The 16,116-nt window shown below is 38.5% G+C and overlaps 1 protein-coding gene across 1 annotated transcript in view; it reads right to left on the reverse strand.

Annotated features, from left to right (window-relative positions):
• RFTN2 (raftlin family member 2) overlaps window positions 1–16,116 on the reverse strand; it is a 58,021-nt gene that overhangs the window by 25,571 nt on the left and 16,334 nt on the right. Inside the window, exons 4-6 of the mRNA XM_045032967.1 lie at window positions 15,061–15,358; window positions 7,311–7,514; window positions 593–714 (exon numbers count right to left, since the gene is read on the reverse strand). Coding sequence (XP_044888902.1) covers window positions 593–714; window positions 7,311–7,514; window positions 15,061–15,358 — 624 coding nt within the window. The remainder of the gene's footprint in view (window positions 1–592; window positions 715–7,310; window positions 7,515–15,060; window positions 15,359–16,116) is intronic.

A 16,116-nucleotide genomic window follows, 5' to 3' on the forward strand; every position in this document is an offset into this window, starting at 1 on the left:
CCTGCTGCCCCAGGTGGAGGTGGGGCAAAGCTGAAGCCCAAGGGCTTCAGCCCCAGGCAAGGGGCCTGTAACCTGAGCCACGCTATCCAGGGCTAAAGCCCTTGGGCTTCAGCTTTTGGTTCCAGGTGGTGGGGCTCTGGCTTCGAGCCCAGGCCCCAGCAAGTCTAAGCCAGCCCTGGCAACCCCATTAAAGCAGAGTCGTGCCCCAATTTGGGATCCCGACTCACAGTTTGAGAACCACGGATGTAGAAAGAAATGAATTAAACCACATTTTCAAACATTACATAGTCTGTAAAACAAATAAGCCACTCTTAAGCAAGTGTGAAAGATGATTTTTCATGTATTTTTGACCAAATTCCTACACTACATGTAGAGTCTGATTTGCTAGATCTTACCTATTTTAGGGATTTGATTACAAATACACAAATTCAGCATTCAGTTTTATGATTTCAATGGTAGTCTTGTTTGTGTAAAGATGACTGTAAGAAGGCATACTAAACTTGTATCTAATTTTGATACAAAATATACTAAGAAGAAACAATGCAGAAAATTAAAGATAAAATGTTAAATTGGTAAATAAACAGCAAGTTACCTCAATGACAGTCCATTGTTCTACAACTATTGTGTCATTTCCTTTCCTGTTAGAACCTGGAACTCCTGAACCTTCTTCTTCATATATAAATAATCCTTCTAAAGATTTGGGCATGTGGTCTCCTGTGGAAGCAAGGAAATGTGTAAAGTGAACTATAAAGACGTAGGCCTATATCCTACAAAGATGTACACACCTTCTTAACTTCATACACTGCTTATAGTCCCACTGAAATCACATTATCTGAGGCATCAAATAAATTGATCTTTAATGTTTTTTGAGCTGTCTCAGTCACCACTTTGTAAGCTATGAAGTCATATTCTTAATCAAATTACTGTATTTTCCCTTTTCTACAGGGAGTCAGCTATTAATTAAATGCAAATTTCCATGTTATTAAAAGCATTAGTAAGCAAGTGCCATATCTGAGTTTGAATTTCTGTTTCTTATACAACAGAAAGATAACCACTGTTTATGAAGCACACAGATACAAAAACTCTATACTCAACTTTGAAATGACATATGTATGACCAAAACAAATATGGTTGTTGGAGATGGGAGAGGATTAAAGAAAAAGAAAACAAATTACAGTGTCTATCCACAATCACTTAAAAAAATATTAACTGGCCACAGGAAGAGCCTGAAACAGAAGTAAATATAGGAGGATTCCTGATGGGAAGGAAGTTTCAGAGAGCACCTCCCTGACTTACTTCTTGTGAGAATTTGATAATATCCAGCTGGCCCAAACTAAAGCTGTGCATCGTATGTTGGTTCATTTTCTGTCTTTGATAGCATAGTGCATCTCCTAAGAGCCATCTGGAAGCCCTTTCTGTAGTGGTACCTCAATAGCCGAGAATCTTAAAAACTAAAAAAAATTAAACTAAATTTAAACAGAAAATAGAAATACTCTTCAGAATATCAGCTTTAAATCCTCTCCAACATACCATGAATGTAAAGAGAAGATTATCTCTGTGACATAACTTATGGTTATGCAGAAATACTGTGATACTGTAATTTTGTTTGGAGAATAACTGAAAATTCCACAGTTGGTCTGACTTCGAATTTTACCAGATGGGCATAAATTTTCTAAATACATGAATTTGACCATCTCAAACATCGGTTTCCTAATCAATGCTAAGTATTAACAGAGTCACAATAATCTTACTACTTTTTGGGTCTGCATTTGCAGTAAATCTTGCCTGGTTTTGGAGATGTGTATTAAATTACATATTTACAGGCATATATGCCTATCAGGCATGTATAGAAATAAGTGTGTATAATGTTTAATTTTTACACACATACACAAAATGTGGTTGGGTGTGTAATTGTGTGTGTGTGTGTATATATGTATGTGATTGAGTGTGTATACAATACACCTGCACACACTTTGAGGGTTTGCAAACAGTTCAATTCTATAAATTCATTAACTGCAGATCTTCTCTTCAGGTTTTAGGTAGGTGCTTGAAATAGACAGTCAAAACTAGGAAATATTTTAATCTTTAATATTTCAACCCTGTCAGGTCTTCTGTATTTTACAAAAATTATTGAAATAAAAGTCACCTCTCAGTGCTAAGATTTTTAAAAATTTCAGCATTTTTTTATGACATTCACAAAATATTCTGGGACAAATTCCTCCCTGGTGAAACTCTATCAACTTCAGTGGCATTTCAGTAGGAATTAATTTGGCCCTTTTGTCCATCTAGTCTATGATAGTAGTTTACTATTTCTAATGCTAGTACCCAAAACAAATTCTAGAGTATAATATTTAAAAAAATACCTCATAGATAAAATGTTGCCACAATAGCTTTTCCTGCATTAGAAATAGTGAACTGTGTTGTGGCTCAATATTCATTATACTTTCTCTTGCATTAAAATAGGAACTAGTTCAACCACTCTAATAAACAGAATACTGTCAAGTTTTATTCTGATAGCTTCTGGAAATACTTCTGTTTTCTTTGCTAATATGCTTTTTTTTAAACTTCCATAGGGCCTGAGCCAAATGACCATTTCTGCAGCTGTTTGGGCTACATGTGTTGTTATTTATTCATATTGCAATAAAGCCTAAAGTGTACTAGGTGATATACAGACAAACAGAAAGACAATTCTTGCTAAAAAGAACATAACACCTATTAAAGAAAAAAAAAGCAATGAGGATAAAGGATGCAACACACAAGCAAAGTAGTCAAGGTGATGGGAGGCAAACATCGTTTAAATTCCATTTTATTTATTTTTGTTCAGAAAGGTTTTAGATTTCAGCTCTCTGAGAGGCCCAAATATTCAACTGATTATATAAACTCTTTTAGGTTGATGTCAAGAACAAACAAATCAGGCAAGAAAGAATCCAGTAGCTAAATTCAGCTCAAGTCACTTTGTAAACTCTTTCCTGGGTTACAGACACTTGATCAGAAGGAGAAAAGCCCATGTTAGATTGCCTCTTTAAACATATTTATTTTAATCCAGCATTGTTACTCCCAAGATCTCAACTGCAATATATAACAAGCAGGCTGGGCAGAATCAGAGGCACCAGTTGTTCAAAGGAGGCAGTGTGGAATGCTGAAGTAAGACGTTCTCCAGGTGTTAACGATGGGACAGTTCTTTATAAGAACAAAATGGTAAAGACTTGTGGAGAATGGGAGGCTTGTGGAAATTCTGTGGGCTGACAGTGGCTGAGGTTAATTTTGGTTTGAAGCAGTTCTCCTCGATGAATTATAACTGGTATTGTTCCCTCTATTTCCAGCACTGGGAGAAATCTACTAAAGTGTAAGGGCATGATTCCACTGCCACTGAAGTCACAGGGTATGTCTACACTGCAATTAAAAACCTGCAGCTGGCCTGTGCCAGCTGACTTGGGCTCAGGCTATGGGGCTGTTTAATTGCGATGTAGACGTTCTGGCTCGGGCTGGAGCCTGGGTTCTAGGACCCTGCGAGGTGGGAGGATCAATCAGACCAGGTAAACAGAACCAAGTTAAGTTGTTCTTGCAGGAATTATTGCTTACGGGGGAGGGAAAAGAGAGAGGTTTTTGGAGCTCCTCCTTTTAATCATGCTGTCTGATGAAAGTCACAAATAACTGGCTTGCTCACTTTTATATTCTAAGCCTTTTAAAATAATTCTTTAGCAACTCTGTGATGCCTGTTTGTCTGCAAAACTGAAGAATGAGAGCCTTTTCTCATACATACATGCACTGAATGCATTTGGCTTAGAACTGTGGCCTCATGATTTACAGAGATTTACAGTGATGCACAGCAAAAGTTAATTGCCATGTAAACAGAAAAATTGATTGGTACAATGGGGATAGAACTGTCAGGGAACAAGCAGATACTAAATGACTCGTAAAAAATTACCTTTATATATATTATTTAGCTAGCACTCTTAATATACTTGATTATTTTACACAGAATGAGTTTGAGGCTTGCATAAACTGTTTGTGAGAGTCTGTGAAGAAACACTTCAATGAACTTTCACAAAGCAGCTTTTCTGAATTAAAGTCCTGTGTTCCATTCATTCATACACAACCGCCATAAGCATCTCTAAAGGAACACTGACCATTTAGAATCTAGGACAACTGAAAAACAACAAAACTTGGGCAACAAAATGCCACTTTAAAGGAACATAAACTCTTCATTCAGCACAAAATAACAAGAGTAAAATTCAAGGAGCTATATAGGTCACGCAGTTCAAGTCTGTTCACCTAACAGAGTATTACTACAAAATATTCTCTTCTTTGCATTACATTCTAATCTTAAATCAACTTAGGTAAGGAAGATAGCAATGTATTAATTAATTTTGACTAAAAATTCACATTTGGTATGTAAAGTTGTTTCAAATACTTGCAAAAGAAATTGCTATATAATTATTTTTTTTGCAATCCAGTAAAATAATTTCCTGTTTCTGACATCATATTCAGTTTAAAAATACATAATTTAAACATTAATCATAATTCCATCTTAATTAAAATATTAACCATACCTTGGAATACAGTAGTCTAATACTGAAGCCATGGACTTTCTAGTAAGAAACAGAGTTTGAAAGTATCATTTGTAGTATAGTAGAACCCAGAGGATCTGTCACAGGACAGGCTGACTCTTCAAGGGATTTGGACTCAACCCTACCTGTGCCTTATCATCTGGTCCTAAGTGATGGGTGGTCAGGTGACCAGGCATCACATGATGGTAGCCCAGGGACAGGACTTCCTAAAAGAAGGAGCTTGCCCTCTCAAAGTAGTGTTAGATCAGAGGTTAGGAAAGAGCATGGGGAGGTCTCTCTAGACAGGCTCAGAGTGGGCCTGGTAGAGCTCCCCTGCCCAGAGGAATGTAGAGAACAGAGAGCAAGCAAGCAAGCGAGCGCATGTGCACCCATGCAAGCTGGACGCTGAAGCCTCAGTACATCCAAGGACAAAGACTTGCAGGAAATTGGGAGGCTCCTTGAGGGAATCCAGAGAGGACTGAGTGATATAGAGCCACCTTCAGTGAGGGGCAGGACAGAAACCTTGAGGAAGAGGCTTGAGGAAACAGCAGGAACTGGAAGGAACTGTTAAGCCCAGCAAAGGGTTGAAGAAAAAGAAGTGGGGGAAAGGCTTGTTTTGGTTTAAGTTGATATTGGAACTGAGTGACTTTAATAAACCAGACCCCAAGAAGGGATGGTATTTGATTTGCAAAAGAGGCTAGGGGCACTTTTTGAGAACATGAAGAAGGGGAAATTGAGGCACTGGCAGGGTCCATTGCCAGTTCAAGAAAGACCCTGCTACAAGCATCAAATGAGATTAGGGCACAATGTGATAGGCACTGTACAAACATTCAGTAAGAGCCAGTCCCTGCCCTAAAGAGCTTACAGTCCCAGAGGAACTAAATGACTTCCTCCAGGTAATACAGCAATTCTGTGTCAAAGCTGAGACCAGAAGCCAGGTTTATTGGTTTCTGTCCTGAAGTCTAACTAATAGAGTAGCAGTTCTCATTGCACTGTGACCCGCTTCTGACAACAAAAATTACTACATGACCTCAGGAGGGGGGACCAAAGACTGAGCCCGCCTGAGCCCTGCGACCTGAGTCCCACCACCTCGGGCGGGGGGATGGTGTGGGGGGCAAAGCTGAATCCCAAAGATTTCTGCCTTGGGCAGGGGGCATGTAACCTTAGCCTGGGCAGTGGGACTTGAGCTTCAGCTTCAGCCCCGGGCGGTGGCTCTTGGGCTTCCGACTTGTTGGGGCCCAGGGCCAACACTAGCCTTGGTGACACCATTAAAATGGGGTCCCGACCCACTTTGGGGTCCCGACCCACAGTTTGAGAACCCCTGTAATAGAGCCATTGGTAAAATCTTGCTACTTTTAAAACAAACGAAAAACAAAACCCCACAACAAACCCCATGGCTAACTACTATTGGAAAAAAAGAAGAAATAACCCCCTCTCTTGCCAAGTGACTGAAATAAATGGAACTTCAGGCTGGTGTGAATGTCTGGGCTTGTCTTTTAAAGAGTTTTGAAACTATAAACCAACATAATACCCAATCACATAGAAATTTTGTTACTTAAATGATTAATAGAAACGTGGTCCTTAATGAATTGTTTGAGAAGCTAGCTGTGTAATTAGAGTGACCTATATGTCATATTTTACTGATTGGATAATAAATGATTAAAGGATTAAATGTTAACTTCTACAATGTATGGTGTTGTGTTTAAGTATAAACAAGCACCTGACCAGTTGTGGGTGATCTGATGCTTGTGCATTAATCATCTGGAATGATCAGAAATTACATTTGCCTCATCACAACATTTACAAAAGAGGGGTATCGCTACTGGAGATGAGCCAAAGACAAGAACTCTGACTCTAGAACAGATTCCAAACTTTCCCAGAGTTCATGGGTGTTCAGATGCAAGGTTTGGTTTAGGGCCATCTCTAATTACTACATTTATTTTAGTACGTGAGGAGTACATTGTGGTAGTGAGTGGAAAAGATAAAAAAGACTCAATAGCCAAGAAGAAAAATTTAAGGCATTAGTGTGCACCAGCTGGGGTGTAAATTCTAGAGCGCACCAGCATGTTGTGCACTAACTGGTCAGGTGGATCCTGTTGGCGTACATAAGCAACAAAAGTATAAGTAATTTGGTCATAGCAGTTTGTTAATAGATACTATCAGAAAAACACTAGGGGTAAAATCCTGGCCCCAGTGAAGTCAGTGGGTTATTTCACTGAGGCCAGGATTTCACCCTCCGGGCCTAATCCTTCCGTCCTAACACACACAAAACACTCTCATTGACTTCAGAATGCATCATGCTGGAATAAAGACCGTAGGAACAGGTCTTCAGTATTTATCTTATAGTATATTTATAACACTGTATACTCAATGGTAATTGATGGTATGCCTAATATTTTGTTACTATATGTAATTATTATTAGCAATAAGTATTTGATAAAATAGCATTAGCAGTAAGTGCTGCTCTAATTGATACAGTAATATTTTTTCCCTTTGGAAAACTCTGAGCTGGGTAAAACAAAAGAGAAATTTTAATTATTTTAAGATATGACTGTCAAGGAAACAGCAAAAGGCTTTTTTCCCCTCTTTAAATCAGGTCTCACATTCTGTGAAGTTGCAATGACAAAAATTACCATAGTACCCATCATTTTTACAAACAGGAACATCAGATTTGCTCCTCCATATTAAGAAGCAATATCTGACCTGTTTTGCAAAATAAACACAACAGTTTAAAATCTCATGAAAAATACACTTACTTACCTTTAGAAGTTTCCCAGGATACAAAAGAATCAATTAATGACAATCCTTGTTTATAATAAAATGTGGTTAGTTCTAGCCAATCTGCATCCAGAGTACTAATGACTGTTCCTTTTCTTGTTACTTTCATAGACAAAATGCCCTCATGATAGGTCCAGCAGGTTGAGTCATCATCAAAAACATTGAAGACTGTATATAATTTATTATCTGAGGAAAAATATAAGAAAAGAAAAAGAAAAAGTTCAGAAAAAGTAATGCCTTAAAGGAATACAATCAACTTAAAAATTACACTTCTGTCTGAATATTATTTGCTATTTTTATTACAAATAACCATTAAGATTATTATTTGACAAATTATTTTTCTCTACTTTCAACGTTTTTATACAATGAGAGCACTTTGTATACAATTTTTGTGGTTTCCCTGTCAATCAACTGTGTGGATCTTTTCACACAGTAACATGGCAGGGAAAAAACTTGAAAAAAACCCAGAAAAATGTAATTATAAAACCACAAGAATTATCAGTGTGATTCAGGGGAGGGTGTAGTGCTTGAAATGATTTTTAACTTATTTTTTAACTGACTAGATCGTGAGTTGATGGTATTCCTTTAACCCATTACAATCATTACATTTTTTAGGAAGTCTACTGAAAAAACATTAATGTCTCACTTATTTTCTATATCTAAGCATTAAAATAATGCTATTATACTCAACAAACATAACAACCAGTAAATGGAGTTCCAGTTGAATTAATTCCACGAATCCAAACCTCTCAAAGAACACTGCAGTGATTGGTTATATAAGGCTTTAGCTAAATACATGTTTACTACATAGGTATATAATTACATACACCCACATGCTAGAATATTTGTGGGCAAAGCCATGGAATAAACTGCATTTTTTGTGCATTCCTTGGACTAATTTATCAGCAAATCAAATCCCTGGGACTACTAACATTTCAAACCTCTGAGCAACTTCAAGCAGCACCATCTAAAAAAAAACCTACTAGAGAAATGTTTTCTCTCCCCCCTCCAAAATGACCACAGTCTTAGGTGAAGACTAGGTAATTTGTCAACTCTCGACCATTGACAGGCTTAAGATTTACTATTTCATGACTGTCTCAGAGCTAGAAACAGAACCTATACAGAGGATATATTCCTGGGTGGGATGAGGGATATGTGGGGAATTTGATCTAGGACTAAGCTTGAAAGGTGTCTGTATGCAGACCTGACTCCCTTCAGCAAATCTGTGCACAGTCCGAGCACTGCAGCATGCCTTTTGGCCCTTTTCTGTGTTTTTCCTGATGCAGGGAGCTTGACCTTCTCTTCTTGCTCTTCAAGTGCGTTGTCATAGGCTTCAATGGGCCCAAGATTTCACCCTCAGTGTCCACCCTCACTCCTGTCCCTACATGTCTCTTCTTCAGCCTTGGGGTAGGCCAGGAAACAGAATGAAGAAAACTGAAGTAACTGAACAATACTGAATATCTGTATTATTTAGAAAATTCAGAAGTCTGATGTTATTGAAAGCTGTGCAGAGAAGATAGATAATTGCCAGGCTCCTCAACAGCTAAGTGAACAGTATGTTCAGTATTATCTGGTTCTTGGGACATTTGGATATTTCTATCAGTGCTAGATAATTAAAGTTCCACTGTTTAAAGCCTTTTTGTTTCATCTGTACTACTTAATGGTACTGTTTCATTATTTCTGTAGTATATTTTATGCAAATTCTTTATATTCTACCATTATCCTTTAAAAATACATACAGCTTTTTTAAAGTTGAAACCTTGTCCTTTTCAAAATGGTAAAAAGCAATTCCAGTATTTTCCATCTATTTATAAGGAAGAACATTTTACTAGCAATAGTTAAGTCACTTCCTTTTAAAACATCTGCAATCTAGCTTTTCCAGGGAAGTGATGGACAGCAGCCAAAGTAGAAATGACAATTCAAGCAAGAATGTACATATTAGAAGTTGGTTGAGCATGCATAGTTTACTGTGATGGGGTGTGTACCCCATAATGACTCTGAAAAGGTTAATGTGGTCCAAGAGGCCAATTAACCTACCTGGTTGCATACGGAGGGTGGGCCAGGTGTGATTAAAGATGAAATGCAGCTGGGAAAGGGCTGGGTGGTGCTATAAACAGACCAAGTTTAGAGCAGAAGAGGCTATAGGGAAGAAACTGTGGTTGCTCTTTTGGGAGAAGGGAATGATGAGATCTGTAGAGAACAGGAAGCCTTTTGCAAGGTGAAGAGAAAGTCTCAAAACATATTTGATAGGAAGGGCCTACATCCACAAAAGGATATAGGTGTTATGATGCTCAGTGCAGCAGGGCCTAACTTTTAGGTGTGTAGAAAGCCTCAAGAGTAGCACTGTGGTCCATTACACCTGAGGTAGGTGCCTAAGCTCCCTATAGAGATAGGCACCTTAGAGTGCAATCCACAAAAGCCACAGGCTAGGTAGGTAGCCACTTAAATTAGCAAATGGGAGATGCTGGTGAGAGGGGTGTGTCCTAAGCCCTATCCATCTTGTGGAGATAGGATCTCCCTGCAGCCTGCATTTAGGCACCTATCTCTGCTAGCAATCCACAAACTAGAAGATGGGTGGTCTTCCACCTAATTCTCATACCCTACCCAATCTGATAGGCATGTTCAAAGTCTTCCTAACTGCACACAAAACAGCAGGAAAGTGCTCTCTTATAACACTGAGCCCAGTGGTTAGAGTGTTTACCTGGAATAAGGGAGGATATGCCAACCCTGTTCAAGTTCCCGCTCTGCCTGATGAGAAGGGATCTGAACAGGAATCTGCAACCTCTAACCATTGGGCTACAGGATATTATGATGTAGATCTCCTTCAATCTCTCCTATTGAAGTCGCTGAACTTTAGTTAAACAACTGCATAACAATTAATTGGGATGAGAGTGAGAATCACTATTGCTCAATGGGTAAAGCACTCACCTGAGAGGAGGCAGATTTCTGTTCAGATCCCTTCTCCTCATCTGGCAGAGGTGGGCACTTGACAGTGGGGTCTCCCACATTCCAGCGGGTACCCGAACCACTGGGCTTAAAGTAATAAGGGAGCTCCTCCTTGTCCCTCCCAGCCCCTGCCACTGTCTTGTGTGGACTTAGGTGGTCTCTGACCACGCCTACTAGATTGGGCCCTACACATGAGTTAGGCAGAGGCACACCTATCTTCCCCTTATTTGTGGATCGCTCTGAGATTTAGGTGGGAGAGAGGTATCCTGGTGCCTAGAGGGAGACAGGAAAGTGCATGACGAGATGCAGAAACGTAGGCAGCTAGAGAACTTTTACTGCAAAAATGTAGGTGCTGAGTAAGTTTAGGAACGTATGGGGTAAGGTGGTGTGTGTGTGTCGTGGATCGTAGTGGTGCCACAAAATGGGAGTTGGCACCTAAGTATCTGTGTGGATCCTGCCTGAGAAGCCAAGGGAGGTCGTAGCAGGCAGTCTGGTGGAGTGAACCTTGACTGCCTGTCCTAGAGACCCTGGACTGGAACACAGTGTAGAGGGCAGGCCTGGGTTCTCCTTCCAGCCACTGGCAAGGTGGTATGAAGCCCATGAGAAGGGAATATGGACTATTAGAAGCCCTGAGAAAATAGTGTACAGACCACTGGGCTCAGAATTGTGTGTGGCGGACTGGATGGAGGGATTGAACATTTGTTTTTGTTGGACTATCTATTATCCCAGACGGGGTGTGATTAAACGTGACCTGGCTAGAAGGCTGAGTCATGAGAAAAGGTGAACCACTGTAGGGCTGGATTGGTCATCAGCAGGGGATCCCAGAGGAGAAGAGTCTGCTATGCCATATCCAGCCTTGATGGAGGGGCCCATTGGTGAGTTGACCCTTACTTGTAGTATTGCGTTAACACACAACACATGCATCCATAAAAATAGTTTGTCTTCACAGTCAATTTTAAATGGTCCAGCTGACCAGATCATTTAAGGCCTGGTTTACACACACTTTTTGTACTAGTATAACTATGTTGGTTAGGGTGTGAGAAGACAGACAGATTTACTGATACAACTACACAAGTACAACTCCTCTAGTATGGATGCAGTTATAGCTGTATAAAGGTGCTTATAATGGCATTGTTCCTCTATAGTATAATCCCTTATATGCCAGTATAACTGCATCCATACCAGGGCTTATACTGCTTTATCTGTACCAGTACTGTTAAGTAATACAACTTAACACAGTTAATGTTTTTGCTTCATGCTTTCATATTTGTTAATAGGAAGTACAAAATCTTAGTGCAATTATCATTTTGTGAAAATGTTCATGTCTACCAGAGATATTACATACCAGTAGTAATATACTCAAAACTAGATATTCAAACCTTGAACATTTGCTGTTCCTAAAATTTGGCACTCAGACATGTAATTTTATTTCGTATCTCCTGCACAAAGATTGAGATGAACATGGCATATCAAAATAGGATGCAAATCTTCATGGAGAATGGCACACAGTTAATTGAATTTTTTTCAAAATGTGTGCTTGTAACATTTTTAATGAAATAAGGGTGATATGCAGTGTTCAAAAAGAGTCGATGTTACATTTCCAATGGTCATTATCTTAGAAATGCTAATAACGTCTATGAACATGTGACTAACAGCTGAAGAAAAGAGAGACAAATCCAGGATAGAAATCTTTTAAGATTCCCATGTTTGCATTCAGGAAATGTCTTGGTTGATAAACTGGTTATAAAAATATCCATGTATAGAGTGCTGTGACTGACTAAGATTTTTCATTTTAGTTACAATTTTAATATTTATATTCCACTAATCTTTGCGTGAAACCTTAATGAAACCTGCCTTTCACTTTGGGAGGAAAGAGTTATGCTTTAACTAGTCATGTTATAAAGGCTCAACATATTGCACAAGAACCACTTGAATTCAGGTTTTCTTTGCAGTCCTCAAATGAAGGAGGGAACTTGCTTCCTAGCAGGAGGGTGGAAAAACTGCCTTTGAATTTAATTGGAATGTGTCTGGTACATAATGGAAGAATTCACTATGCTAAATAGTCATTTTAAAATCCGCCTATTAGGTAGCAGGTGGGCAAGGTTGATAGCCATCACCTCAGAAAGGAAGGAAGGATGAATGGACTAAAAAGGCCTAATAGGGAAACCCATGTGTTCCTCTCTCTGTTTCCCGCAAAGAGCGCATCTTCAGTAGAAAAAAGGTCTGTTCTTAACTTGTGTTAGCTATTGCATGGTAACTAACATGAGGTCCTAGTGAAGACATGGCAGTTTGTAATATGAGTTATCAGGTTGAGGTAAACTCTGGACTCCCTCATAGCTTTACCATGACTTGTTCATGTGTGAAAATTAGGAGCTGCCTTGCCTTCTCTAGGATTTTACTTCATGTTAGTTACTATGTGTCAGCTAACTTAAAGAAGAACACACTTTCTTTCTTAGTGAACACATCGCCAAAGTAAAGACGCCTGACATCCAGTATCCGTGGCCTGAAAAAAAAAAAAAAAAAAAAAAAAAAAGGATGCTGGGGACAGCCCGGATCCCCGTGTTGCAGGTAGAGCTCAGCAGAGTGTTTTTCCACCTGGCTTTGTATGAGGGTGGTCGGTGCAGGGAGCAGGGAGAGGAGAATAGCACGATGCCCAGCTTCCCAGACCTGAACCGCTCACAGCTCCACCCAGGACAGAGAGTTTACATCGCCTAAGGCGGGTGGGAGTGTGCTGGCCTGGTAGAGCAGCACAATCAGCTGAACGATGAGGTGCAAGTGTTGTTCCTGGAGCAGGGAGTGCACACCTGCTGGGAGCTTTATCATGCACATCTGACTTGTTCCCTCTGCACTAATGTCTCGTTTGTGCTGATTGTGTGACACAGAGGACGTGAGACTGGCTGAGATGCAAAGATCGCCGTGGAACCAGAGCCCCTGGAGGAGAACTGTTTGTTAGCTCTGTCAGGACTTTTCCTGTTTGATCCTCCGTGAATGAGTTACTTGTTTGAAATGATTTTTGTTGTGCCTGAAAGAGATTTTGTGTTGGCTGTATAGCATTCAGTGTACCATGCAATTATTATTTAGAGTATGTTGTTGTGTTTTGTGTTGTTTGTCTTCTGGCCAGAATTATTGTTGTGTTGTTATGTGGTTTGATGTGTTTTCTTTAGAATCCCCCCACCCTCAGTATCAGTTTGATCGCCTGACATCTGAGGGATACTTTGGTAACAGCACAAGTTGGTGTGTAACAGAGAGGGGGGAATCCTGCAGAATTTACATCATTTGTTTGTTGTGTTTTGTTTTTGTTTGTTTGGTGTTTTTGGGGTTTAAGCTACCTTTGTTAATATGAAAATTAAATCCTTTTTTAAAGGAATGAGGTGAGGAGATCGTTTTAAAGCAAAGTATGTTAAAGGTTTTGGAAGTTGTGTCTTCTGTGATAAATGTTATAATTTGTAGCTACTTAATCTGTGATATGTTAAGGATTGCATGGTCATAGGTTGGTTCTATAAAGTTTTAATTTTGGTTTGTGATAGATTATAGTATTATGCTGTCATGAGTTGGAAATGTTTTGTTAATACCTTTATTCTTCTCTTTTCCCTTTTTCTTTCTTTTCCCCTTTCCTTTTGATTTTGAATACAGGGGGGAGATGTGGGAAAAGGAATGTGAGATGTTTGGGCTTCTGGGATGAGTTGATTGTGCTGGGAAAGTTAGACAGGTGTGTAGGATGATAATTATCCTATGAGGTCACAGCTGTGCCTGTGTAGATCTAATTAACCTGTTAGTCGTTGCCTGATTGCCTAATATAATTGTATATAAGAGCCTGCTGGAGTGGAATAAAAAGTTCTCTGCTTGTGATCACACTTGACTGTTAGACTTCGTTCCTGGTCCTGTGATGCAACAAATAGTGATCCTAGATGTGATGCAACATCCAGAGTCACAGTGTTCTAGATGACTTCTCAAACAAAATGGGTTGTATATTTTAATATCTTTACATCTTCCTTTTGTAACTAAGCTTTCTGCCACATTAACAAAAATGTTCACCAATGACTTTTCTGTATAATCCACTTTTTATGCACGTTTCCTCTAATGTAAATAAATTCTTTATCTATTATTCTCTTTGATTTCACTATTCCATTAAATTGAGTTCCCTCAGGGTACCTCTTGAAGGTATGTTACCAAAATCAGTCTGTTATGAATAGATTAGTCTGCTATGCATTACATGGGATGGAAAGGAATATGTTTGAATTATATCCCTAGCACCTAACAGGTCTAATTTGTCTTAAATTTAATTCAAGTTAGGGAGTTTGAATCATTGTGGTGTAATCTTAGGGGCCTATTAAAAGTTTCTTGCTGATTAATAAGGGTAATAAATCTTGTAACACAATTTCATCCTTTGATAGGACACTTTTTCAGGCACACACAGTTGTTTTCTTATGCACACACTGGTCATACAAAGTTATCTGCCTGCAATATTAAAAACACTGAGCTTTCACTGTCTATGCTTTAACAGTCTAAAGTTTTAACAGTTCACTTAAAGCTGTGGCGATATGAGAAGAGAGGTAATTTCTACATAATATTGGATAATACTACAGAAGACAAAATTAGTATTGTTTTCTATTTGTCAAGCTGCTTTAAAAATGAATATGTATTTAAACTTAGAGATCTTTAAAACCTATATTTCATAAGCTAGAATATACTATAATAATTTTTGCTTTACATTTTTGTTAACCTTTTTTGCTACAAGTCAATGTAATTATCCTGCTCATGCAATAGACAGGTAGTGTTTTATTACCTTCTCCTTTTCTTGGTTTAGTAGGGCTGGGGAAATCAGCATCCTGTAACTGTCCCCTTTCTGGCTGAATTTCTTCCTCTATTCCACTCTCAGATGACTGACCACTCAAAGTCCCTTCATTCCAGTTTTTATAGTTTTCGTCATAATTGTATTTCCTGTGCTCTCTACTCCTTATACTTAGTGCTGATTCAGAGTCCACATTTCCATCTGTGTTTGTTCCATTACAGAATTTAGGTTGAGGAAAATGCTGTGTTATAAATCCAACAAACTTCTTCCCTCTTTTAGCAGCTTCATTGACCTGCATGTATAAAATAGAGTTATTCTGAAACTTTGTGAATTTACAGGTCGACAATAGGACACCTGTATGTCACACATATTCCATAAATGAAGATGTTGATTTGCAAACAAATATATCCAAGACACAATGTACTTAAGGATTGTGGAGTTCTCAAGTTATATATTTTAAGGCAAATATCAGTTCGCTTGATTCTGCAAGCTCTCCATGCATTGAAGTCAACAGGAATTCTCCAAACAGGGTAGCTTCTATGATTTGCCCAAGAAATGTGTTAAAATACTAGCTAGTAATAACAACTTAAATGTATATAGCACCTTTCATGTAGAAGAATAACAAACATTTTATTATGTGTCTGTGAACTTCACAACTCACTAAAATGCAGCCACTTGGGATAAAAAATGGTATCCATTTTGCAACAGAACCAAAATTATCTTGAGGGCAGCAAGCAATGTTGGGGGAGATTTTTAAAAGTGTCTAAAGGATTTAGAAGCACAAGAGACATTCCCCCTCCAAATTACTACATTTTAAACTTTTTAAAATATTTAACCATGGGTTATTGACTAAACCATTTTTAAAAATACTGGAAAGATTTGAATTTAAGGATAACTTTTTTGACTAATAAAAATATTTCCCCTAATGCTTATACTTCAGATTTCCTTGTACAAGACTGAACAAATGCTTATTTTAAGTTTATTTATCATTTAATATATTTATTTAGTTATTAATGTATATCTGACTTACCAAAGCAAATTGGTATAAAC

Source organism: Mauremys mutica, chromosome 10, assembly GCF_020497125.1.
Source record: "Mauremys mutica isolate MM-2020 ecotype Southern chromosome 10, ASM2049712v1, whole genome shotgun sequence".
Taxonomy (NCBI): Eukaryota; Metazoa; Chordata; order Testudines; family Geoemydidae; genus Mauremys; species Mauremys mutica.